General features: G+C 40.4%; 1 protein-coding gene across 1 annotated transcript in view; it reads left to right on the forward strand.

Annotated features, from left to right (window-relative positions):
• The window catches only part of APOB (apolipoprotein B), a 51,745-nt gene that overhangs the window by 6,945 nt on the left and 17,122 nt on the right, over positions 1-27,678 (forward strand). Inside the window, exons 3-21 of the mRNA XM_073625331.1 lie at positions 3,532-3,647; positions 3,743-3,888; positions 5,312-5,456; positions 5,792-5,941; positions 7,449-7,573; positions 9,591-9,673; positions 9,982-10,198; positions 12,200-12,427; positions 13,362-13,479; positions 13,611-13,754; positions 13,865-14,073; positions 16,161-16,407; positions 18,006-18,182; positions 19,410-19,601; positions 19,920-20,081; positions 22,385-22,596; positions 23,143-23,325; positions 24,249-24,370; positions 24,491-24,701. Coding sequence (XP_073481432.1) covers positions 3,532-3,647; positions 3,743-3,888; positions 5,312-5,456; positions 5,792-5,941; positions 7,449-7,573; positions 9,591-9,673; positions 9,982-10,198; positions 12,200-12,427; positions 13,362-13,479; positions 13,611-13,754; positions 13,865-14,073; positions 16,161-16,407; positions 18,006-18,182; positions 19,410-19,601; positions 19,920-20,081; positions 22,385-22,596; positions 23,143-23,325; positions 24,249-24,370; positions 24,491-24,701 — 3,187 coding nt within the window. The remainder of the gene's footprint in view (positions 1-3,531; positions 3,648-3,742; positions 3,889-5,311; positions 5,457-5,791; positions 5,942-7,448; positions 7,574-9,590; positions 9,674-9,981; positions 10,199-12,199; positions 12,428-13,361; positions 13,480-13,610; positions 13,755-13,864; positions 14,074-16,160; positions 16,408-18,005; positions 18,183-19,409; positions 19,602-19,919; positions 20,082-22,384; positions 22,597-23,142; positions 23,326-24,248; positions 24,371-24,490; positions 24,702-27,678) is intronic.

Below are 27,678 nucleotides of genomic sequence, written 5' to 3' on the forward strand. Positions count from 1 at the left end.
TGACACTTTTTGGGGACCAGTGACACCCATACAGTGATCAGTACTAAAAAAAAATGCACTGCTCAATGTATAAATGACACTGGCAGGGAAGGGGTTAACACAAGGGGCTTTCAAAGGGTTAACTGTGTTCCCTCAGTATGTGTTCTAACTGTGTGGGAGGATGGACTCACTGGGACCACACTGAGATCGCTGTTCCTGATCACTAGGAACAGCTGATCTCAGTGTTGTTCCCTGTCAGAACGGGGAACCGCCTTATTTACATAACATTACATGTGGAGTGATCGCGGGTTGCTGGCAGACATCAAGTCCGCTGGACCCACCCACACGCTCCCCCCCCCGCACGTGCGCCCACAGTATCTAATGCATAAAATGACGTACAGGTACGCTGTACAGGCATACAGGGCGCAGTATATGTGCGGTGGGCGGTCCAGATGTGGTTAATTAAACAAGCTGAAGTTAGAAGCTGATTGGCTGATTGGCTATCATGCTCAACTACACCAGATTTTGCACTTTCCAGTATTGGTAAATCAACCCCAATGTGTCATTAATCTTAACATGAATGTAAACTAAGAGCTGTCAGCATAGTCAGTATTCTAATAGAGAGCAGTGCTGTGGATAAAAGTTGTAGCAGTAATAATAGTGATAATAATTATAATGGTATCAGCTGCCCTATAAAGTTTTTAACTGAGGACAAAAGCTGGGACTTATGACTACAATAGGTGTACAGGGTTAATTTCAGAATATAGCAGAGGGCAATATTCTACAATGTTAGGACAACTAAGCAAATCCTTCCTCCTGCACTGAGGGCGATCTGTGACTGAGTTTGGTGTTCCTCAACATTCTCCCTAATGGGACGACCCCGGGTCCCAATAGTAGCCACGTGGGCTGCTACGGCTATTGCTGTGCCAATGTTCCTGGACATGCAGCTATTCACTAATTAGACAAAGTAAAGCTCAGTGTACACATTACAATCTGACTGTGCAATCATTGTGCAATCGCCTTTAGATTGAATAAAATGGTTTAATATAAGGACCTTCCGAAACTACCCAATCAATTTATATCCAGTCAGACAGGCCCTTGACTTCATAGTTGATGGTATATCCAAAAAAGATTCTACAATCAGATTGTAATGTGTATGATGAGTTTAACCACTTGCGGACGGCCCACCACAGAGATACTGCGGCAGGGTGGCCGCTCTGTGCCAGATCACGTACCTAGTACGTGATCTGACACTTCTGGGTCTGGCCACGCACGCGCGCCACCACCGACCTGCTTTCACTGTGATCACACACAGCGGGAGCCCAGCGGTGAACTCGATGTCCGCCGGCACCTGCCGATTATTCAATACACAGGAGGAACAGCGATCTGCCTATTTAAACAAGGCAGATTGCCGTTCTTTTAGGAGGTAAGGCAATGATCCTGTGTTCTTGCAAACAGGGACATGGATCTATGCCTTCCCTTTGTTAAACAACCCCCCACAGTACACAAGCACTGGCTAGGAACACATTTAACCCTTTTATTGCCCCTGATGTTAGCCCCTTCCCTGTCAGTGTCATTAGTACAGTAACAGTGCATATTTTTTAGTACTGATCACTGTATTAGTGTCACTGATCCCCAAAAAGTGTAAAAAATGTCAGTTAGTGTCTGATTTGTCCATCGCAATATCGCAGTCCCACTATAAGTTGCTGATCACTGCCATTACTAGTAAAAAAAATAATAAATAAATAAAAATATCCCACAATTTGTGGACGCTATAACTTTTGCGCAAACCACTCAATATATACGCTTATTGGGATTTTTTTTTACCAAAAAATATGTAGCAGAACACTTATTGGCCTAAATTGATGAAGAAATTATTTTTTTTTACATTTTTCTATTGGATATGTTTTATAGCAGAAAGTAAAAAAATATCTTTTTTTTTCAAAATTATTGGTCTTTGTCCGTTTATAGCACGAAAAATAAATCACATACCACTAAAAGAAAGCTCTCTTTGTGGGAAAAATAAGGACAAACATTTTATTTGGGTACAGCATTGCACGACCGCGCAATTGTCAGTAAATCGCAATAAATGGCCTGGTCATGAAAGGGGGTAAATCTTCCAGAGTGCCAAGTGGTTAACAGATTTTCAACTAGTCTTTTGGCCTCGAGGTTAAAGTTATGATTTACTAAATTCTCCCTGGACAATAATTATCCGCAGAGTTTTGGCAGGGAACAGAAAAAGCCAACCGAATGCAGCTTTATGTGACTGGTTACATAAGGTTGCTTTTGTACCATGCAATCATTTATTTTCAGAACCTAATTCAAAACCTGATTAAAATAAAAATCCAGCTGCTGACCTCAGGTCAAACATTTAAATGCTGACTACACAGGACCATAGCCTTGGGCACCAGGTTTTTTACCCATGTGATTTATTGCTTCTGAATGTTTTTTTTTATATATATTTTCATATATATATTTATATATATATATATATATATATATATATATATATATATATATATATATATATGTGTATGTATGTATGTATGTATAAAAATTAAAAATGCACCCACAATGACATATGGGGTAATGTGATAAAAGTGGTAACTTGGGTGCATAAATCTGCCTTATGCAAGAAGCAGCTTTGAAAGAAAGTGTACTTTATAAACTAGGGTATGTCTTCTTACAGAGGCTTTTTTTTTTAATTCTTTGCCCTGCTTTTTAATCCAAACATTCCCTACAATATCACCAATTATCTATAGTTGAAGAGTTTAACCCTAACATTAAATAGCATTATTACCTAAGTCCACTGGGAGTACAAAGGCATTGGGGTTGATTTACTAAAACCAGAGAGTGCAAAATCTAGTGCAGCTGTGCATGGTAGCCAATCAGCTTCCAGGTTTGTTTTTTTTGTTTTGGGCAAAGCTTAATTGAACAAACTGAAGTCAAAAGCTGATTGGCTACCATGTACAGATTTTGCACTCTCCAGTTTTAGTAAATCAACCCTATTGCATGGTTAGTCCCCAGGCAATACGTATGAATGTTTTTATGCCCCGTACACACGGTCGGATTTTCCGATGGAAAATGTCCAATCGGAGCGTGTTGTCGGAAATTCCGACCGTGTGTGGGCTCCATCGGACATTTTCCATCGGATTTTCCGACACACAAAGTTGGAGAGCAGGAGATAAAATTTTCCGACAACAAAATCCGTTGTCGGAAATTACGTTCGTGTGTACACAAATCCGACGGACAAAGTGCCACGCATGCTCAGAATAAATAAAGAGATGAAAGCTATTGGCCACTGCCCCGTTTATAGTCCCGACGTACATGTTTTACGTGACCGCGTTCAGAACAATTGGATTTTCCAAAAACTTCGTGTGACCGTGTGTATGCAAGACAAGTTTAAGCCAACATCTGTCGGAAAAAATCCTAGGATTTTGTTGTCGGAATGTCCGAACAAAGTCCGACCGTGTGTACGGGGCATTAGTCTTTAGTAGGTCTGTAGTTTGATAAATGCTGCTTATCCACCTAATACTTAGCTTTTCATTCCAGGAGATTCAACAAAATTCAAACATCTTAGGAAATACACATATAATTATGAGGCAGAAACCTCCAGTGGAGTGACGGGTACAGCTGACTCACAAAGTGGATCCAAATTCAACTGCAAAGTAAGTTAGCAGGACTAGATGATCACTCATATATATGTATAAATTCACATTTAGAGTACAGGTTGGAGTGTGAACCTGTTTGTTGCTTGTTATAGGTGGAACTGGAAGTCCCCCAGCCATGCAACTTCATCTTGAGGATAAAACAGTGCACCCTGCGAGAGGTGTACGGAGTAAACTCAGAGGGCAAAGCAATCTACAAGAAGTCCAAGAACTCTGAGGACTTCTCCAATGCTATGTCCAAGTAAGTAGGTTGGATATTTCAAGTGAACTTCTCATCCATTTAGATTCATGTACCAGTTTTTTTTAAATGTAGCTTATAACGTCTTCAAAAAGTAGAGACATCATCATTAATGTTCACTAGACTTATGGTTAAAACATCATTAGTAGGAAGAAAGTCTGGACGCCTTTGTGAAAGGCATCAAGGTCTCCAAACCCAGCCAACTTCCTTCTTATTCCAGGACACCTAGTGCACTCTGCTGGTGACAATTAACATTGCAACTTGACCTTTTAGATATATCAGGGCACTTCCTAAGCGCAGTTCTTTCAATAGTTGAACTACAGTATATGGACATTGTAAATAATAGGGAAAAGGGGGCTCATGTTTGCTTTTGAGAAATATATAAAGTGGGCTAAACTGGACAATCACAATATTTTAAAGTCAAGAATTCCTATAAAGATAAAGTGTAGTGTATTTTAATCTGGGCATATTTTTATGTGTATGTATAGCCAAAATAGATTTTGGTTAGAATAGGGAAGGGTTAAAAGCCCTGCCAGCCTAATTGTTACTGTAAGTATACCATTTGGAAAATGTCCCTCCATTTCTTGCCTTAGTGGCGCAACTGGATGTTAAAGGAAATCTCCCAAAATGAGGGTATTTCACCCCTTAGACAGGTGTCCATATTGGACAATTTTGCCTTACCTCTTGTTCTGGGGACAACTCAAAACTTTTGGACAATTAGGACAACCAGAGTGGTGAATCTCACCAATGAGCACACAGACCGCAATAAAAACTTAAAAGAGGGTCTAACTTTTTCCCACCCCATCTAAAATGTATAAAAGGGTTTTCCTCGAAATACACTTTAATTTATTGTAGTATGACCATATTGTATAACTAAAAGCAAAACTTTTTTTTTTTAGTTTTGTTGTGTTGAGGGATTAGAGCAGTTTTTATTACTGTCTTTGCCCCTATTAAGAAGTTTCATGCTGTATATGTCTATGTAGCTTAGTTACTATTGTCATTAGTTTGTCCCCAAAATAATAAGAGATGGGAGGTCCTGCAATGGGGACACTAAAGCTGGCAACACTTTAAAGAGATTTCCTCCCACTTCCTGTTTTGGTTATTGGACAGGAAGTGAAGGGAAATCTCTCCAGTGGGACACATATGGAAAAAACCAAACCTGGCAGGGGCTGTATTTCTTTTCGTACACTATCCAAAATTAAAAAAAGTTTTGCCTTTAGCTCGACTTTAAAGTAATTTGTGACTTTCACATTTTTATATTTTTTTCTTATCCTGGATATTGTATTAATATAGCGATCTGTAGAACAGCCACTAGAGGGAGTTCTTAGTGGATAAGCGCAATTACTCTCTCTATTAACACCTATTGAGATAAGATATCAGCCACTTATGGAGATGCATTTTATTGACTTAATGTTACTGCTTACAGGTATGAAGTGAGTTTCAGTATTGTGGATGGGAAGCAGGTCATCTTATATACACAAAATGATGAGCCTGTTAATATATTAAACATGAAGAGAGGCATTATCTCATCACTCCTTGTTCCAGATGAGAGACAGGAGACCGGTACCGTGGTAAGACTGCTTGATCTTTCTTTACTACATTGATTGATGTGTTGGTGGTAAAATGCCCATAATAAACCTTTGGATAAGGGCCACTAAAGCCTTAAAGCAGCCTGGCATGGGTGCCATATTATTTGTAGAATTAAAGTGATGACTACTAGCAATACTGAGAATCACTGCATTGTCAGCATAGATCAATGATTCTCAGTATTGCTGGTAGCACTTTTATACCTCAGCCCATTACCGATTATTGTAGCTCAGTTTTATCTACAGAAGGAATAATTGTATAATCTTCATGGAGCTCAGTATTTTTTATACTTTTTTGCCTTTGTTTTTTGTGTTTTCAGGATACTGTGTATGGTAAATGCACCAGTGAGGTCAGTGTGTCTGGGAAGAAAGGAGACACAGATGTTAAAGTGACCAGGAATCTGAGGACATGTGACCAGTTCACACCATTTAGAGACTACGTCAGCCCCATCGCTCTCTTCAAAGGACTGGTAAGTTGTGTGACTTTTCTCTTAAGGTCCCTGCTGAAACGGCTGAATTCAAACCATGGAAGGCCCTTCAAACACCACCAGGCTTGACTGGAAAATTCACTAAACCGGGTTGAAGAATTATCAGCCATTCACTGCATGCTTTCGGATGCAGTCACTGTCTGGCAGTTCCATGGTACTCAAGCAGCCGTAGGTGCTGTAGTTGCCTGCATACAATAGGCATTAGTGGAAGTTCCTCCATCCACACTGTTAGGGTGGATGGGGTAATCAATTGCTTTTCACCCAATCAGCCCACGTGCTGAACAAGAGGAAATTGAACCATGAATGGCTACCCTTAGTTGGGACAAGTCTGATAATTTTTTGATTACCAGTGACATCTAAAATTAAAAAGAACCGGCCAAGAGTCTAATGCCCTGTACACACGGTCGGACTTTCCGATGGAATATGTGCGATCGGAGCTTGTTGTCAGAAACTCCGACCATGTGTGGGCTCCATCTGACTTTTTCCATCGGAATTTCCGACACACAAAGTTTGAGAGCAGCCTATAAAATTTTCCAACAACAAAATCCGTTTGCGTAAATTCCGACCGTGTGTGGACAATTCCGACGCACAAAGTGCCACGCATGTCAGAATAAATTAAGAGACGAAAGCTATTGGCTACTGCCCTGTTTATAGTCCAGACGTACGTGTTTTACGTCACCGTGTTCAGAATGATCGGATTTTCCGACAACTTTGTGGGACCATGTGTATGCAAGACAAGTTTGAGCCAACATCCGTCGGAAAAAATCCATGGATTTTGTTGTCGGAATGTCCGATCAATGTCCGATCGTGTGTACAGGGCAATATACTGTATACAGTAAGTAGCTAAATGTCCTAGGCTTATTCAATTTTATTAAACTATTCAGTATCTAAATCTGTTGTTATAATGCATCCTTACCTCCTTACCTCCTTACCACAGGGGTAGCTGTGTGTACTGTTGTTTTGTTGTATTCTTTCCCCGTCAGAGCAGAAAAGTTCTGTCTGAGGTCAAGACAGATAATTGACACCTAAGCCACTGGAGGAGGATTAAACTGTAAAGTGTTGGGTTTTCTTTTATGCAATGACTATAGCACATTTGGTATATGACCATTTTTTAGTGTTTAATGAGCACTAAAAGAGTGGAGATTCAAAATGACTACAAATGATCATTTGCAACGAATTCCTTGTGTCAAGCTGGCAGCAGGGTGTTGTACCATGATAGCCATTGACACCCTGAATCTAAACTTCTACAGGTGTCAGGCTAACAACTGTCTTTATTGGCCTGCAGCTACCAATTCAGTTTAATCTTTTATTTTCCAGCAGTTATTTTATTGCTAGTTTGGATCTGGTTAGTGGATTTGTGACCATAGCAGTTGTTCTTAACTGTGCCAGTTTCATAATTTTTTTACCTGATTGCTTGCTGTGGGTTATGGATACTTGTATTTTTTTTTATAAGAGCCTACATAATTGGTTTACCAATTTCTCTTCCCAGAATGCTCCATTGTCCACCCTGCTCAGTAGCAGCCAGTCATGCCAGTACAGCATGGACCCCAGACGAAAGTGCATTTCAGACGCATCCTGTGTGGAGACTCACCTGTTCCTTCCGTTTTCTCACAAGTTAGTGTTATACTGAATATTTTACGTCTGCTTGCATTAATATTTAAATAAACGGGACATGGATTGTCCAAGCATGGATGCAGTTGGATGGACTAGGGTGAGGTTTGGTTGGTGGAATCAGGGTTTAGTGGAACTGGGGAAAGGCTTATAGTTTCATAGCTGGTAAGGTTGAATAAAGACGCTTCTCAATCCAGTTCAGCCTGTGTAGGTGTATGTGTCTGAATGTTGATAATCATTTTCCATATCCTTGTATGTTGTGTTCGCTAAGATGCAAGTCCAAGAGTCTTTTAAAACTTTCAATACTCCTCGCTGACACCACCAACTGTGGAAGAGAGTGCCACATCCTTATTGCCCTGATAGTGAAAGACCCCCTACGCATCTTAAGGTTAAACCGCTTCTCTTCCAGGCTTAAAAGTATACTCCAGTCACAACTAACATCTGGATGTTTAAAATCACACAGGGAGCACAGCCTACTTGCTTAATGCTTCCTTTTTTCACACAGGAATTGCTCTAGCCCACTAGAACACACCAGTCCATCGTAGGTAGCAGGCCTGGACTGGAACAAAAATAGGCCCGAGCATTTTAGACTGAGTAGCCCCCGAGCCCGGGGGCCTTACTTTTGGAGCCTGGTGACAGAATGCCAGGGCGCGAATGTGACCTTTGCGACCCTGGTAGTTCCACCACTGGTGTCAGTAGTTTTTTATTTTTATATTTTTTTAAATTGTTTTTACCATTTTATTTTGTTTAATTTATTTTTTACAGTTTATTTATTTATTTATTTTTTTAGGAGCGCCATTGGGGGGCTTTGGTGAGATATCAGGGGTCTGAAGAAATCCCTGACATCTCCTTTAGAGAGAAAAAGGAGATTGAGGACAATCTCCATCTCTGCAGCCTCGGCTGCACAGAATGAATAGACAGGAATAGCTCTCTCTGTTTATTCATAAACTTAGTAAACACAGTTTACTATGACTCAGTTATGAATTGACAAAGCCAATGATTGGTACCGATTACTGACTGTCCATTCAGACAAGGAAGGGGCCAATAAATGACATATATTTATTGGCCCCTTTCCCGCTTTCCATCCTGACAGACCCCCAGGGAGGACAGGGGGCCAGAAGAGAGGACAGGGGCAGCAAAAAGAAGATGTATTGGAGGGGCGGTGGGGCGACATATAGTGGAACCGATCCATCCATTTTGCTCCTGCTGCCACTGAATGCCTGCAGGAGGGAGAGGAGGGGAAGCGGTGATTCAGAAGCGGCAGGAGAGGAATTGATGGATCAGTTCCTCTATATGCGCCCCTACTATCCAGGGCAAATGCCCAGTGTGCCCAGTGGCCAGGCCGGGCCTGGTTGGTAGCATGGTAATGCTTGAGTGTGGTGAGGAATAGGAGTTCACAAAGATGCCTACTGCTCCTGTCTCTTACTAACTTAAATACTTGTGCAAAAAAATATTGTTTCCCACAGTTATCAGATTCTTTCCTTCCTTGGAAGTTTTAAGGGGATTGGTGATACAGAAAGCAAAAAAAAGTGGGAGGTTACTGAAGTTACACAGCACAGGCTTTAGAATGTACACTCCCAGTTAAGCCATAGCAGACTCTATCAATTCTGGCTGCATTAAGTAATAGAGAATAAAGATGTAGGTCAGAGGGTTGGCGGGCGTTCAGGAGGTGATCCTGCCCCCTCCTGGACATCTGCTTTTTTTTTTTTTTTAATCCCAAGGGGGATTTTGTAGGGAAAAATAATGCTGCAACCATGAGCCAAGTGTGTGCCTTGTGGTTGCGGTGTGCTATTGAACTCAATAGGCGAGTTTGACAGGCAGTTTCGCCTGAGTCAGTTTGAGTGAAAATTGCCGCTGCCCTGTCATGTGTACAGCACTGTCAGGCTGTATCAGAGATCAGGTATGTAAAACGGCTTTTTGCAGCCCCCATACCTGAACCAGCTTTGAACCCTTGTAATGTAGGAGGAGCACTTTCTTTTCCCTGGACATAGGCTTCAACACGTCTCTTTATGTATTACAGAAAACAATATGGCATGATGGCTAAAGTGACACAAACATTAAAACTGGAAGATGTGTCAAAAACCAACAACAGAGAATTTTCAGGTGAGAATCGTCATTTTACACCCATTTTGTGACGAATGTTAGGCGGTACAGCCTGCAGTATCCACCGAATGGATGGCGTGTTTGTCAGATTGGCCTATCCCTTTAGCCCTCTGATATCCTCATCCTCTGGGTATCAGGTCAAAGAGAGTGACCAATGTGTCTAGAATTCACGTTTTTAGCTCTGCATCTACGTAAATGGGGTTTTACGTCTTCATGACCGAAACACTGCAAAGCAAACATTCGAAACATAACTGATTCTATTTGGTTTTGAATAAAAGTAATAACTACTGTATGTGTTGTGATTTCAGACTCAGCATACATCAAAGGCTTAGCCCTGGAGGCTTCACACTACCAGTCCAGTAATGAAGATGCAGTTATAGATAACCTCATGGTGCTGCAGAAAATGTCTACTAGTGAGCAGAACCAGCAGAGAGCAAACCACTTCCACAAACTGGTGACTGCGCTAAGATCCCTCAACAATGAGACTCTGGGCCCACTCGTGCCAAGACTTATGGAGCTGTCAAGGTACGTTCTGCATAGTAATAAACCGGTTGGATATTTCGGTGACCCTATCCTTCAGAGTGGATTTTCAACTAAAATGTAAATTCTTTATTAACATATGACTCCTCTATTATTGTAAAGTCCAACATTTCCACTCCTTGATTGCCACCTGCTGGTGAAACCTTTTATCACCTAATGACCACACCAAGGTAATAGGGTTGATTTAATAAAATGCAATAGGTTGTTCATTTTGCAAGGGACTTTGTCCCAGAGCCGAGTGAATGAGGTGAAGTTTCACATTGTGAAGATTACCTAATCACGTTCAAACAAAATAAAAAACAGCATTTTTGCTTGCACGTGATTGGATAATGGAACTAAGCAGACCTTTAGCTCATTCACTAAGCTCTGGGGAAAATCCCTTTGCAAAATGAAAAGTCTATTTAACTTTAGTAAATCAACCCCAATGACTCTGTGCGGATCTGAAAAGTTACCAAGAACAATAAGCAAACGTAAGATAGAGGTCAGCCATTGGTTACAAGGTGAAGACTGCAGAGATTTCTTCCAAGAAAATAGCAGTTTGCAGTTTAAACTGAAAATTTCCTTTCATTGAATTTACCATGGTCTAAGTTGCCCTATACATGCTAATAAAATTATAATACAATGCCATTTATTTCTCTGCCCTTAGCTACATCACTAACCTTGTCTCAATATATAACCCAAACAGTCCTTTTCTCTCCTCCTAAGACCTCTTGCTCTCTAGCTCCCATGTCTCCTTCTCCCATGCTTATCTACAGGACTTCTCCAGAGCCTCTCTCTTCCTCTGGAACTCTCTACCCCAATATGTCCAGCTATCTCCTACTCTGTCCACTTTTAGGCCTCTTTCACATTTGTGCAACCTGAAAGCCATGCAATTTTTTTGCCGTGACTTTGCTGCGATTTTGACGCAACTTGAAGCAATGCTTGTGTCTATGGATCTCAAGTTGCATCAAAGTCGGACTAAAGTAGTGCAGGGACTACTTTGAAGTCACTGCAACTTGAAGTCGCACAGATGTGAATGGTGCTCACTGGAAATCATGGGGTGCGACTTGTCATGTGACTTTGAAGTCCCAAGTGGCAGGGTAAGTCACACTAGTGAGTGTAAAAGGGGCCTTAGGCAATTTCTGAATAATCATCCTTTCAGGTTATCCCACAAATGAACTTTTAATTCTCCCATCCGATCATCCCTCACAGTTATTAACTTTTATACCACTTGTCCCTCCATATTAGATTGTAAGCTCTCAGGTGCGGACCCCATCTAACCCTTGAATTGTATTGTAACTGTACTATCTCCCTTTAGATTGCAAAGCGCTGCACAAACTGCTGGCGCTATATAACTTCTGTATAATAATAATAATAATAATAATATAAATAGCTGTTAACAGAATAAACATATTACAAGCAGCATTACAACTTCAAGTAGCATCAATCAATGGAGCTGTGCAACTCCAATTACCGTAGAGTGCTCAGAATGTAAAAACGTAATTCAATAGGGTTAATGTAGAGCAAAGGTTTTGTTCTAACTGGTATTTAAAATCAAATGCTATTTAGTGTACAAACTGCTGTAGCAATGGTTGCTTTATTCAGTATTTTTCAGCCATCGGTCTTATAGAATAAATCAGCCTGATAATGATGTAAACCATAACAGTGGGCGTGTCCTAGTACATTTGGCTGCAATAAGTGGAAATCAGATAGGATTCTGTGGGTTAATGCACTTTGCATATTTATTGAAGAAGCTGGGATATCAGTACCACATACTGCCACTAGATGTCAGTATTGTAGTATTTCTCTATGAAAATGTTTTATTGGAGTCTAGAAAAGTAAAACGATAATATCAATAATAAAAAATAACTATATACATAGATATATAGCTATATATATATATATATATATATATATATATATATATATATATATATATATATATATATCGTTTTAAAGTATTTATTTATTAAATTGTTCATTATATATTTGTATTTCCCATTCCAGCCCCATCACACTGCAAGCTCTGACCCAATGTGGTACTCCAGAATGCTTCGGAGGTCTACTGCAGATACTGCGGACAGGGCAGATGTCTCCAGTACTGACTGATACTGTTACCTATGCGCTTGGCCTCCTGCCATCACCGTGCACTAAGCGCGTGCGTGAACTTCTGAACATGGCACAGTACCAGCAAAGTAGAGCCTCATTCTATGCCCTGAGCCACACAGTAAACAAGTAAGTTCATTACATGCAACATGAAAAAAAAAAAGTATAAAAGATATACAGCTTCCAATCTGAATGCATATAAAGTCTGTAAATGAAGTGTAGTTTATATAGAGTTTTCTGGTGGATTGTGTCCCTGCTTCGAGTCTATATAGTGCTCCCAGGTGGAATATATTTAACAATCTGAGTTGACATGTAAAATATATATAATGTATATTGAGGCTCGGTTCACACTACTGTGACCTGAAAATCGTGCGACTTACGGTGCAACTTTGCCAGGCGACTTCCTGGTGACTTGAGTACTACTTTGAAGCGACTTGATGCAAATTTGAAGCAACTTTGTTTTGGGTAGTTATGCAGAGATAACAGCATACATGAAAATGCCATTGCACTGCCTGGGTAATCTTCCTGTAGATCCAAATCACATCAATATAGATGAGGATTTGACTTGGAGACGACTTCCATTAAAGTCCATGGGCACAAGTCAGATAGAAGTCAACTATCCAGTAGTGCAGGAACCTTTTGTACTGAAGTTGAAACAGAGGAGGAAATACTGAGGTAGGAGCAACTTCAGTAGTGCTAATTAAGACAGCTCTCATTGAATAACATTGGATTTCACATGTCATGCGACTTGGGGTCTCACAAGTCAGATCTCAAGTTGCGCTAACTTAGGCACACTAGCTGTTTTAAAACGAAAAGTCCCATGAGGAATTGCAAGACTCAGGGATGTTTAGCTTAAATACAGCTGGAGTGCTGTGGGTGCCCACCCCATGTTCTGTGTATAAAGTGCCCAAGTAGAGTGTAATGGAGTGTAAAGATCCTAAGTAGAACATGTATAGAGTCCCCTGATGGAGCATACATCTAACTCACAACAAGATTGCATATAGAGCTTTATAATGATTTATAAACTGCATTTGTGTAATCTTTTACATGTTTATGTTTTCAGCTTCTACAAAGACACATTTACCATCACTTCTGAGCTTAGGGATGTGGCTGACTTCATGTCATCTCTGATTGGGAACGAGTGCAATGGAGACCAAGATAAGACCTTCCTGACCCTCAAGGTACACCAGACTTTGAGTTGTATTTAATGGAATCTGAAAAAAACTATTTGGACTCATCCTTTTCTTTATACAATCTCTGTCTTCCTCAGCATTGTCTCATGTCTGTATGTCTGTTTGCTCTTCTTCCTCAGGCTATTGGCATTATGGGAAGCGTCTTAGAAGAAGCCAATCCACAAATCAGGTCCTCTGTTCTGAAATGTGTTAGTCAGGCTCCATCCCCTGATGTCCAGAAGGCAGCTATTCAAGCGCTACGGAAAATGACAGTCACAGATGAAGTAAGTTAACTTAACGACAGATAGGAAAGTTCATGACTGGTCTACACATTTGGCCATAGTTATTGTTTCCTTCACTGCTTAATCTCCAATACTTTTTCTTTTTTATCTAGGTTCGGAATTCACTTGTCCAAGTTTTCCAGGACAATAACTCTCCTGTCCAAAAGAGACTGGCAGCTTACCTCACCGTGATGAAGAACCCTTCACAGTCTGACCTCCGCAAAGTTCTTCGAGTGCTTAGCAAGGATGACAGTGAAGTGAGGAACTTTGTTGCCTCACACATTGTTAACATTCTAAATTCTGAAGCTCCAGAAACCCAAGAGTAAGTGTAATCATTGCAAGTTGCAAGTTGAACATGTATATCTTGGTCAAGTTCACATGGAAAACTTTGCTCTTATAATGTTGAGTTAATTTGGAGATTCCAAACTGAACATGTATTATACTTTGTTCAAGCTCGCACTGAAAGTATAGTGAATCAAATTAAATGTTGTTAAGAATACTTTAATTATGGGCTGAGTGCATCTATGCAGCTAAATAATCATAGTAACAGTCAGTTACACTATAATGCTTTCTATTTTTACTTGTGCTTCATGTCCTGGGGACACCCTGTCGTGCCCTAACAAACATCAGTAGGACGTGAGGCTAAAATATCCTCAATGGGGAAGGAGACAGCAATACAAGCTTGTCAGAAATGGACATAGGGGGCAATGAATACAAATAAAGCTCGATCTCAGAGTCAAGATGTAAAGAAAGGGGAAAGGTCTGGTGTCCCCAGTAACACACTTCCACCCCTTTAACATATAGTAAAATAAAGAATTCACCCTGGGACTTTGAATGAAGTGGGTACCGTTTCCGCCAGTAAACATAACAGTAGTAAATACAGTATATGGTTTATTCAAGTAAAATTGTTTACATGCATAGATAACACCAACAGTTGCCAATCAAAAAAAGGATATATAAACAAGAAATATTGGTACAGTACATGGATGTAATAGCAGTCATAGTACACGGGCATCATACTACCTGACTAGTTTTGCGAGATCCAGCTCGCTTTTCAGGGGTGGATGTGTGTAACAATGTACCACTGAGCTTGACCATGGCTACAGGTGTGTGGCTCCAAGACAGCGGCAGCAGGTGCCTTACCAGGGAGCTGAGGGGGCGGAGTCAGATGGGACCCCACCAGGGGCCAAACGGAGAGCAGGCATGCCTTGGGTGTAGTGATGTAACCCTAGAGACCTCGTTAGTCCATAAAGAGTGTAGGCTGAGTATGGTGAATATCTTGCGTATAAGAGTAATGAAACACAGCAGGCAACCTCCACAGCTGTGTGTATCCTCAGTAAGGATTTCCTCCAGTTTCCTTCCACGCTCCAAAGACATGTTGGTAGGTTAATTGACGCCTATTAATATTGGCTTATGCACATTTATTATCACATTCTACATTCCACTCCCAAGCTGAGCAATCAGGGCTGGGGGTTCAGTGTTGAGGAAATACCTACCTTGTAAAAAATTTGCCAAGGTTTGCAGAGTCCGATACGACTGAACGGATATAAAAGTACATAAGTTGTCAAAAGAACGATCCAACGTTTTTCAGGATCCTAATGGGCCCCCTTCACCAGGGCCTAAAATTTCTGGAAAAAGTTTGGATTTTGTCTGGCACCCCTGTTTTTTTCTGTACCTCTAGTAATAAAAACTTGACATGGGTTTAAACACTTCCCTAACTCATTTCAAAAGTAAAAAGAAATGTTTTGACCCTAAAACTTTGTTCGCAGTAATGTACCCTAATTAGACTTTGTATTGCACTGCATAACTGCCAATCACTGGGCATAATTCAAGCCAATTCAGCCAGCTCCCCTAATGCAATGTAACAACAAAGTGAGCAAAGTTGGCTAAGTAATTATTTCATTGTTTGTAGATAAGTAACACATACTTATTTACTTACTATCATAATTTATGGCACTATAGCCCCTAAAGGGTGTTGGCCTTCTCTGTAGCTTTTGCAAAAACATATATTTTTTTAAAAGATGGTTGCTGACCCCATGCCTTTGCCAAATGAGAAGGACCATGATTGCTCTTTTCTTTGGGTTAATGCCAAAGACCTTTCTGGCATTGGTGGCCCTGTAACAGCTATACCACCACTTGTATAGCTCTCAGGGTCATTTGACCATGCAAGGTGCGCCATTGCCTGGATGTAGGGAGCAACAGAGGAGTCTTAGAGGGATGGAAATGCATTAGCTAAGGTTATGGAGCCTGATCATTTAACATTTGCCTTTTCACAATACATATCAGTATAATGCAGTTCAAAAATCAATTGAAATAAGTCTATTTCTGCTATGGCTACTGTATACTAATTGTAATTTTACTGACAACTATCACTGTATGTAAATGATAATGTTGCGTATCACTTTACAGGCTCAAAACCCAACTGGAAGAGTCCATGAAATCAAACGGAGCACCACCTATTGTCACTGATTTTGCAAAATCCTCACGCAACTACCAATACTCCAAGAGTCTACATATTCCTGGAATGGCTGACAGTGACAATGTAGCCGCTAAGGTAGAAGGAAACATAATCTATGATTCTACCGGTTACATGCCTCGTGAAGTCATGCTGAAGGAGACGCTGAATGTATTTGGACAGTCTCTGGACATGTTTGAGGTACTTGCTTTTTTAATTAATATACCCTCCTTCCTTGTTTCTATTATTACCTTTGTGACAATCTTGAGCTACATGAAAAAATGAGATTGCGTTAACAATCTATTAAATATAGTAACCAACAGTGACCAAAAAATGTTAATATGATTGAAGGTGAAATATGATTGGTTGTTATATATAACTGAAAGTTTGCATATCATTATTTCCTTTTAGTGCCCTAAAAGTACTTTTTTTACAATACTAAAAATATAAAAAATATATTTTGCATCTATTTTGAGGCATTTTTAATGAATTTTGAGTAGTCATGAAAAGATAGAGTCCAATCTGATTATATACAGTGCCACATCCCATAAATTGAATATGAAAAGGTTAATAGCAAAAACTAAGGGGTTTCTAGGGCACCAAAATGTTTTTGTATTTTTTATGCTGGCTTTAAAAAGTGTAGGAAACAACGTAGATATAAAAAAAACATTTTCAAAGTTTGGTTTGTAGGTAAATAGACACAACTATTTTCATATTACTGGGTTTAGTAACACTTTAAGCTACATGAAAAATGTGATTGCACTAAACAATCTATTAAATACTGTAACTAACAGTGACCAAAATATGTTAATCTGATTGAAGGTGAAATATGATTGGTTGTTATATATAATCTGAAAGTTTGTATGTCATTATTTCCTTTTAGCAAGTGCTTTTTTTCCAAAAATAAAAATATAAAAAAATATAATTTGCATCTATTTTGAGGCATTTTAAATGCATTTTCAGTAGTCTTTTATCAGAGGGAAGAAAGATGTAGCCCTATGCATTACAACACATATACAATGCAAAAATATAGGGCTTTTGTCTTTGAGCACTTTATACAAAGTGCTAGATTTCCAGCTGTCTTTTTCTACTTCTGAATCACAGACCTGGAACAAGCATAGATCAGTCTCAGAGAAAAGGAAGTTGCAAGCCAGTGACTCATAGCATTAAAAAATAATTATCATTATGAAAGCTGGGGATTTTGCATTTTCAGAATGGGGGAGAAGCAATTGCAGCCTACATTACCTACATGGGTGTTAACTGTACTGTAGATACCAATAGCCCATAACTCTATATGTGCTTTGTGAGCAGTTCATGGGCGAAGAAGTGGAAAATATCCCTTAAAGTAAGCTTGTAGTGCAGGACACCATTGCTAACCTCTGTATAAAAATGATAGCTTTCTGACTTTCTATGACTGTAATACTTTGAGTCACTGACCTGTAAAAAGTGTGCAGCAGGGTTGGTCAAAATAAAAACTAATTTCTAGCAATGCACTTGAACCATTGACTCAGCATTGGAGCCAAACCACTAGTATTTTCAGAAGGAAAGGTCTACAAAGACACATTTCAGGTACATGTTTCCTATAGAGATAAAATCTCCTGGGGGTTTAACCATATATGAAAAGAATCAAACTATTTTTCCACTGTATGTTTAAGAATAAGGAATAATCTACCTGGATGCTGTGTGCGTCAGTCATTCTAGCCTTGTATGTATACTATGTACGTATACGGAGTGTTAGAACACTATGATGTATTCTTGAAACCATGTTTATTCAATCCTTCATTTTTTCCCCAATATAGATCGGCATTGAAGGCAATGGTTTTGAACCAACTCTGGATGCTCTGTTTGGAAAAGAAGGCTTTTTCCCTGACTGTGCTACAAAAGCTCTGTACTGGGCAGATGGCAAAGTCCCTGACAAAGTCAGCGAAGTTCTCTACAAGTGGTTTGGTGTCTCCAGAGAGGACAGACAATCTGAGGTATAATTACAGTTTGTGTTCATCATTTATTGCATTGGTTGGTTTATTTGAATATTTTTTACTCCTTGTAGAGCAAATATAATATATAAATTAAGGTTTAATTAAGCCTTATGCTGTAAATCACGTCCATAATGTTTTAAGGTTAGAGTAAACAGAATGTAAATACATTCATACATACAGTACACCCTGTAAAAGGTTTTAGCATTAATTTGCATGATACCAATAGTTCCCAACTGCCCTTACTTTGGAGGGACTGTCCGTTTTCGGAAACCAAATCCCTTTGTCCCTCTTCAAAGGGGCCTTCAAAAAACAAAGAAGCTAATCTTGCTAGTATGCAGCCCACATTAAATATGTGAGTTAATATTTAGACCATCATTTTTCTCAAACTTGAGATCTAAAAAGGTCATTTTCATAGTAGTTGGTAAGGTTGACTATATACACCAGTTCATCCAGTTCAACCTGTGTGGGTGTGTGTATTATGTCTCTACCACTTCCCATATCCCTGTATATTGTGTAAGATGCCCATCTAAGAATTTTTTTAATTAGCAACATTACCCGCTGAAACCACCGATTGTGGAAGGGAATTTCACATCCTTACCACTCTAATGCCCCGTACACACGGTCGGACATTGATCGGACATTCCAACAACAAAATCTATGGATTTTTTCCGACGGATGTTGGCTCAAACTTGTCTTGCATACACATAGTCACACAAAGTTGTCGGAAAATCCGACCGTTCTAAACGCGGTGACGTAAAACACGTACGTCGGGACTATAAATGGGGCAGTAGCCAATAGCTTTCTTCTCTTAATTTATTCTGAGCATGTGTGGCACTTTGCGCGTCGAATTTGTGTACACACGATCGGAATTTCCGACAATGGATTTTGTTGTCGGAAAATTTTATAGCAAGCTCTCAAACTTTGTGTGTCGAAAATTCCGATGGAAAATGTGTGATGGAGCCCACATACAGTCGGAATTTCGGACAACAAGGTCCTGTCACACATTTTCAGTCGGAAAATCTTACCGTGTGTACAGGGAATAAAAGTTAAAAACACAGGTTAAGGTTAAAATCTAACTTCTCGGAGTGGCCGCTTGTCTTCTTGAGTGACCTGAGACTGAATAGTTTCCTTCCAATGCTGGAGTCACCATTAAGATATTTGTATATCTGTATATTGTTTGGCCATCATGATTTTTAATTGATCATGTTCTGGTTGATTGTATTCTAGGATCTTAAAAAGGCTATCCTCTTTAATGCTGAGAAGCTGATCAAACAAATCAGAGCAAACAATGCACCAGAAGCCAACGCCTATTTGGAAATTCTTGGTAAAGAACTGGGCTATATTAAACTGAGTGATTTCAAGATCTTGGGAGATATGCTGCTGAAGAACTTCCACTCCATCCATAATCTCCCAACAAAGGTATTTCAAATTTGTATTCTTTGTATAACTAATGCAAGTTAGGCCTAGACTGACAGTTTGGTAAAAGTATACCCTAACAGCAACATCAATACATGGGAAACATCCCAGGTCCAGCTCCTGCTGCAGCTGTTGCATATTTAGAGTTGTATACAAGCCTGTAACAAGGTTAGGAGGACCTTTGGAAAGAATCACAGTCTTACATTTAACTAATTTGAAAGGAAAGTGAAAGAAGGGAATTATAAAAAAATTGGGTTACATTTTTAAGTTGATGAATTGTATAAAGTTTAACTTATTAAATTGAATTTTTGCTATTTTTAGATTGCACAGTTATTTTCAGCTGGTGGTGAGAGTGATATGTTTGTCCACTACATCTTCATGGACAATCAGTTCTACCTGCCAACTGGATCCGGCCTTCAGCTCCAAGTGTCCCTGTCTGGAATAATTACTCCAGGAGCCAAGTTTGGATTTACATCCAAAAATGTAAGTATTCATAACAGCAGCTGAAATGAAATGCTATTGTGTCAAAAATTGCCCAAATCCATTCTCTGTAAAAAAGAGATATTATACTCACCACTCCTCCATTAGATTTATTAACATTCAACACCTTTGGGAGTTTGGGATGCCTGTGTTCCCTGCACAGTAATGCGGTTCCATACTCAGGTCCCTATATCATTGCTCGTCTTGTAGTGAAGTCGGGTTCAGAGGATGGAACCACAGTGGGTAGGGAGCAGAAAAGCTCAGAAGACATAGTTGCTTTAAAATTATATGGAAAAAATACTAGTGGTGCACCGAATGGAAATGTTGGTGCCGAAACCGAAACCAAAACCAAAAATGCAGGATCCACAGTCTCTAACCTTCTCTTTTATAATTGTCCACAGTCTCTAACCATCTCTTGTATCATGTCCACAGTCTCTAACCATCTCTTGTATCATGTCTGCAATCTCTTACTTAAACCTAAACACACTGCTAATAATATTCGCAAAATTTCTTTTCAGTGCACCTCTAGCAGACATGATACAAGAGATCAATGCAGCCTACCAGTTCATGTCAGGTGCAGCCTTGCCAGTGCCTGTCAGATGCAGCCTACCTGTGCCTGTGGGATGCAGCCTTGCAGTGCATGTCAGATACAGCTACCAGTGCCTGTCAGATGCAGCCTTGCCAGTGCATTTGAGATGCAGCCTTGCCAGTGCATGTGAGATGCAGCCTTGCCAGTGCCTGTGGGATGCAGCCTTGCCAGTGCCTGTGGGATGCAGCCTGCCTGTGCCCGTCAGATGCAGCCTCGCCAGTGCCTGTGGATGCAGCCTTACCAGTGCCTGTGGATGCAGCCTGCCTGTGCCCATAAGATGCAGCATCACCAGTGCCTGTGGATGCAGCCTACCTGTGCCCGGATCAGAGCGGCGATCTCCCGCTGTGTCACGGAGCTGGATTTTAATTGCCCAGGCTGCAGTAACAATGTCCCGCCCCCTGTGATCAGGTCACACTGATCCAATGTCCCGGCATTTGCTCAGTGTGCCTTCTATCACATGAGACGGGACATTGTTACTATGGCCGTCCAGAAAATTCAGCTCCCTGACACAGGGAGATCGCCGCTCTGCAAGGAGAGGAGAAGTGAGGAGGAGGGAGGAGAGGAGGAGAGAGGGGAGGAGGAGAGGGGAGGAAAAGACCTTGAGCCGCCAGGATGACACCCTGCAATGGGCAGCCACCGCTACTGTGCATGCTCTATTATCGGCACCTTATCAACACTTTTTTTCAACTGGCAATATGCCGAAAAATACTTTTTTTATAAGGTTCATTAATACTAATGTGATTACTATCAGCTGTTTGAAGGTGGGGAGAGACTTGAAATGGGTCTGGAGCTGCTGTCAGTCATTTGCCATTAACCTTTCCTTGCATTTGCTATGCACCCTGTGACCAAAAGTGCTCCATAGAGGATAGGAAGTGCAAACAGTATGAAGACATGCAAAGAAAACCAAAAAAAGTGTCTTAACTTCTACAGAACACTATCGGCTGTTTATCACACGAGCTTGTTTGACCCAACTGAACGTACGTTTCTTTGGGTTCAAACGTTCCGGTAAGCCTCCCTATTGTTGGTGGTGGAATTCTTCTTATTTCAAGATTTCACGAGTATACTTATAGAGGACTATATTTTTTCACTTTTGATGTTATTTTCAGTTTTTTGGTATTGTTTGCCAATGTTATGATGTAATGGTCTTCATTGTACATATCATGTGGCCATTTCACGGTTCATATTAGCGCTACACTTTTTTTGGTTTTCTTTTCATGCACATGTCCTACTGGCCGTGTTAGCTGCTTATCCTTTTTGGGCAGCGCGGAATTATTTGTTATATTTAGTATGAAGACATGCCTTTATTACAATGGAAAATAGTATGAGTTGCAGGGCCAACAATGCTGGAGAGCTAAATAGGCAGAGTGTTGCCATGCCCAGCAAGGCAGTAGATGAAAGTGACAGGTTCACAAGGTATTTTATTAAAATGAAAAGTGGTTTGAAAAAAAAAAATTTCAGCAATTTAATCCAATGTAAGCTGATATTGTTATAGAAAAGCATCAGATTGCTTTTAAATCACCCTTATATTCCTGCCCGTAGTCTTACTGTCAAAAACTTTAGTCACCTATTCTCAGCTAAAAATGGCTACGAACATTTAAAAGGATGAAATATGGAAACGTTCTTCCACAATGAAATCAGTAAAATGGCAGTAGCCTATTCATTTTCAATCATCTGAATTTGTATACTGGATATTATTATGTGATTTTGCCCTTTGCAGAAAAAGGCTGAACTGACTCTGAAACCAGCAGTGGCTGTGGAATTTGTTACTCAGTTAGGAGTCCAGATTCCCGAATTTTCCAAACATGCGGTCTTAATGAACACCAACATCTACCATGAATCCGGAATTCAGGCTCGCGTATCTGTGAATAATGGACAGTTCAAATTCTCAGTCCCGGCACCCACCACTCCAGTAAAACTCTTCAGTATTAAGTGAGTAACAGACAAGAAAGCAGATCTCATTGCCTGCCTAGGTATCTAATTATCTAGTCAATGTCAATATATATATATATATATATATATATATATATATATATATATATATATAGTATGTCTGTCTGTCTATCTATCTATCTATCTATCTATCTATCTATCTATCTATCTATCTATCTATCTATCTATCTATCTATCGAATCAACACCTTTGACAGAGAGTAAATTCCTACATATAGTTATTATAGATTGTTCTCCCAATATAACCATTTTTCTGTAGACTCCACCTAACCATCGCAGATATCCCCTTGTCCGATCTAGTTATAAAGAAATAAATTGAGAGGTAGATAGATAGAGAGGTAGATAGATAGATAGATAGATAGATAGATAGATAGATAGATAGATAGATAGATAGATAGATAGATAGATAGAATGCAAATAGAGAGAAACCTGAAATAATACAGAATAACACATGATAGTTACAGATTGATTGATTGATAGATCGGTTCTACTGAACTATAATAACATTTTTTTTGCCTTTAATCAGCAACAAGGTTAACTTGGTCTTTGCATCAAAGACTGAAGTCATGACCTCCATTGTCCAAAACCGCGAGGAGCAGTCATCTTGCAAGCCTCTGATTACAGGGCTGTTATACTGTACCAGCATTGGGTATTCCAATGCCAGCTCAATAGATGGAGCCCCCTACTTCCCACTTACTGGAGAAACCAGGTGTGTATGCTTTTCAAACTAGTGACACTGAAATGGGCTTCTTTACATTTATATATGTACATATGCTTGTCTTTCTGCAATTCATTATAGCATAAATGTATGGTGCAAGTTTTAAGTTGAAATAGTGAACGACTGGTTAAGTTTTTAAGTCATCTGGACTGGCAACAAGTCTTGTAATATGGATGCCAATATAACAAAGCAAGTGAATGTTGTATATTGCTGTGTATACAATGATGCCATTTACATTGAAATCATCTGTAAAATGTATTGGCAGATATACTTTTGTCTAGTTCTGGTGACATTGGGGTTGATTTACTAAAACTGGAGAGGGCAAAATCTAGTGCAGCTGTGAATGGTAGCCAATCAGCTTCTAACTTCAGCTTGTTGAAATAAGCTTTGCTGGTTGGTTTCTATACAGAGCTGCACCAGATTTTTCACTCTCCAGTATTAGTAAATCAACCCCACTGTTACATATTTCCATCAAATTGCAAAATAAAGAAAGATAAAGGGACAGAGGTTTGCTAATTGTGCTTCAAAATGGAGATGAGTGATGGCTAATGATATCCCTTGTCTTAAGCATAAAAATACAGCTTTCTGAGATGCAAGTTTAATTCGTTTCTATTAAAGTTGTTTCTGGAAACATATAAACTGCTTTAGTGGCACAGAGGAAAGAATTTCTCTTGCAGCTGGGCTCCTAAACTGTCTGTTAACCAAGGCAGCTAATCAAAAACAGTTAGGGGACAAAAACTCTCAGTCAGCTGAACTATGGAAACAGTTGTAATGAAAAGATTTGAATTCTTCTCAACACGTAGCTTAGAGTAGGAGAATTTTGCAGCTCGGTTTAGGAAAAAAATTAATCTAAAATTCATTGTCACATTCCAAATGTTTACATTTAAATAACATATCTTAACCATTTTTGTAAGATTTGAGGTGGAGATCCAGCCAACAGGAGAGGTGCAGGAATATTCTTTGGCAACACTTTATGGGTCTAACAAAGAAGGAACAGACTTGGTGAACTTCCTGGAAGTGTCGGCTCAAGCTGAAGGTGTGTTATTTTGAACTTCTTGTTCCTAATTCTGCATTGTAATTCTCATTGCAACATCTGCTTTGATCTTTTTTTTAATTTCTAAATCTTGTTAGATCTGTAAAAATATCTGTTTTACAGGGGTTAAGTCATCTGAGGCGCTGCTGACCTTTAAATACAACCGTGCCAAAATGCTCTGGACTAGTGATTTGGAGATTCCCAGCGCCAATATTAATCTTGGCACCAGACTGAAATTAAGTGATGACTCTAATCCTAACATGAATTCATACACACTTACTGCTGAACTTGTCAATCAACAGATCTCAGAAGTTACTCTGACTGGCAGGCTAAAGTAAGCATTCTGACATATTTTTAACTGTTTGTAAATAGGGATGAGCAAAATTGAGTATTCATTGCAATGAAATTTTAGTGAAAATCTGTTTTCAAAATGTCGCCATTTTGATTAAATGCGTTGGAGTCAATAAGAAGGTAAAATGAAGCTGGTTTCTAAGGGTGCAATGGGCTTTAAATGGTTCCTGAAGAGTTTTGAAAGCTCTTTTTACCTTCCATGGGCCTATTTTTATGTCAAGTATGATCTGCTAATTAACCTCTTCATTTTAGCTTCTTTTCTTCCCCAGAAAGAAAAAAAAAAAAAACAGATAAGAAAATAGTTAAAGGGTAACTCCATTTTCGTGGGGAAAAAAATTAGCAAATAAAGAAAAAATAATATAGCGTATACACTTGCTACACAAGTCATACATAGTTGCCAACCTTGTAAAAAAAATTATAGGGACACGTTTTTGCCTGTAGGCAGAGTCGTTTTATAATTAGGGGGAGGGGCATTCATTTGTAGGCGTGGCATAGCGGGGGGGAATGTGCCACACAAAAAATGGGCGTGGTTTAAGTGGAATATTGGGCGTGGCTTAAATGGGGTGTGATTAGAGTCTGAGATGAACAAGGGATGGAGGGAGAAAGAGGGAGGGAGAGAGGGAGAGAAAGAAAGATAGGGAGGGAGGGAAGGAGAGAGAAAGGAAGGAAAGAAAGAGGGATGGAGGGACAGCAGGCCCAGATCCTACACCACAATAGGAACATGTATATTCCTGAAAGTAAACAATCAGCAGATAAAGATACTCCAAACACTTGGTGTTAGCACTTCAATCATCCCGACACCATGGTTGTTATGGTGTCAGGATGATTGAAGTTCATTATATCTATTATTACATTATAATATAAAATTAAACCATTCAACTCACCATAATGCAGAATCAGTGGGAGCCCTGAGCGTGTCACTGGCCACGTCGCCTGCCACCAGATGCCATCAGGTGCCCCCAGCGCAGTCCCTCTTTTCATCAGGTGCCCCCAGCAGAGTCCATCCTTACATCAGGTGCCCCCAGCAGAGTCCGTCCTTACATCAGGTGCCCTCAGCCGAGGCCGTCCTTACATTAGGTGCCCCCATCAGTGGGTGCCCTGAGCGTGTCACCTGCCACGTCGCCTGCCACCAGATGCCATCAGGTGCCCCCAGCGGAGTCCCTCCTTTCATCAGGTGCCCCCAGCAGAGTCCATCCTTACATCAGGTGCCCTCAGCAGAGTCTGTCCTTACATCAGGTGCCCCCAGCAGAGTCCGTCCTTACATCAGGTGCCCCCAGCAGAGTCTGTCCTTACATCAGGTGCCCCAGCAGAGTCCCTCCCCTATATCAGGTGCCCCCAGCAGAGTCCCTCCTTACATCAGTGCTCCCATGAGCATATCCCTCCTTACATCAGTGTCCCCATCAGTGGAGCCCTCCTTACATCAGTGTCCCCATCAGTGGAGCCCTCCTTACATCAGCGTCCCCATCAGTGGAGCCCTCCTTACATCAGTGTCCCCATCAGCGGAGCCCTCCTTACATCAGTGTCCCCATCGGCGGAGTCCCTTCCTACATCAGTGTCCCCATCAGCGGAGCCCTCCCTACATGAGTGTCCCCATCAGCGAAGCCCTCCTTACATCAGTGTCCTCCATGTCTGTCACCATCAGCGGAGCCCTCCTTACATGTGTCTATCCCCATCAGTGGAGTCTTCCTTACATGTGTCTGTCCCCATCAGCGGAGCCCTCCTTACATGTCTGTCCCCATCAGCGAAGCCCTCCTTACATATCTGTCCCTATCAGCGGAGCCCTCTGTATATGTGTCTGTCCCCTCGGGACGGAGGGCTGGCGGCAGCTACAGTTCCCAGGTTTCTCCGTGTGTTCAGTGGAGAGGTGAGGGGCCTCCGAACCGTGCAACCAATCGGCTTCAGTGTACAAGAGAATGGTCCACTTGTACACTGGAGAGAGAAGCCGATTGGCTGCCCCTCCCCTCTCCACTGAACACAGGGGAAATAGTCCTCCAGGCGGAGGTGGCGGCCATCTTTTTTGTAGCCCGCCATCCGTTTTTGCCAAAAACATTCCCACTTTTCCGGTACAAAGACAAAATCCTGGGAATTTTATCAGGGCGAGCTCCGATTGGGACGAGGGTCCTAAAATTGGGATTATCCCGGGAAAATCTGGACTGTTGGCAAGTATCGTCATATTGTAATTGAATGTTATTAAAAATTACTTCTCCTTTTCAATCTGCAGCCACTGTAATTTTCCGTAAATGCAATGCAATATGGCTAACTGGAATTGATCTGTACACAGAATGTGTACTGACCACTCCCCAGAAACATAATTTCATGCTTGTGTGATTGGCTTACCAATTTTCCCAGAAGTCTGCCTAAGATACAAGTCAAGTTTCAGACATCCCCTGCAACAAAAATATCATTTTTGGTGAGATACTCCCTGTAGGAACACGTCTAAAGGGATGCAGGCCCAGCAGATTTCCTCATTAGTGCTGTGCAGGTGCACAGCTGATAGATAATTATGAAACCACTCCCATTAGACCTACTCAGCACAGAGACACAGAGGAACATACAGGGATTTCTTCAGAATAACAAAAAATAGCAATCTTCAACAAAGGTTGTTACAACCCTTGCAATGTACATAGATCACCCAGAGGGGAATGTTTTTTTCTCAACAAAAGTGAAGTTACGCTTTAAACAAAACATTATAACACAAGTAATGGTCAAATGAACAAAAAAAAACTTCCATTGTTGGACTCTTTGTATTAGATTTCCTTATGACCCCTTACCAGCATTTGCAAATTACCTCAGTGTACCCTTTCTATAACAGCCAGGACATTTTGACAGCAAATCTTCAATGACAGCCTAATGTGCCAGTCCACCTAGAACTCATATTACTTTGATTGTGAATAAGGAGGATAAACCTCCTACATGTATGATCTTCTCCTCAAGAAATGATTCCCATAAGTGGCTGAGAA

This window comes from Aquarana catesbeiana, linkage group LG04, assembly GCF_042186555.1.
Source record: "Aquarana catesbeiana isolate 2022-GZ linkage group LG04, ASM4218655v1, whole genome shotgun sequence".
Classification (NCBI taxonomy): Eukaryota; Metazoa; Chordata; class Amphibia; order Anura; family Ranidae; genus Aquarana; species Aquarana catesbeiana.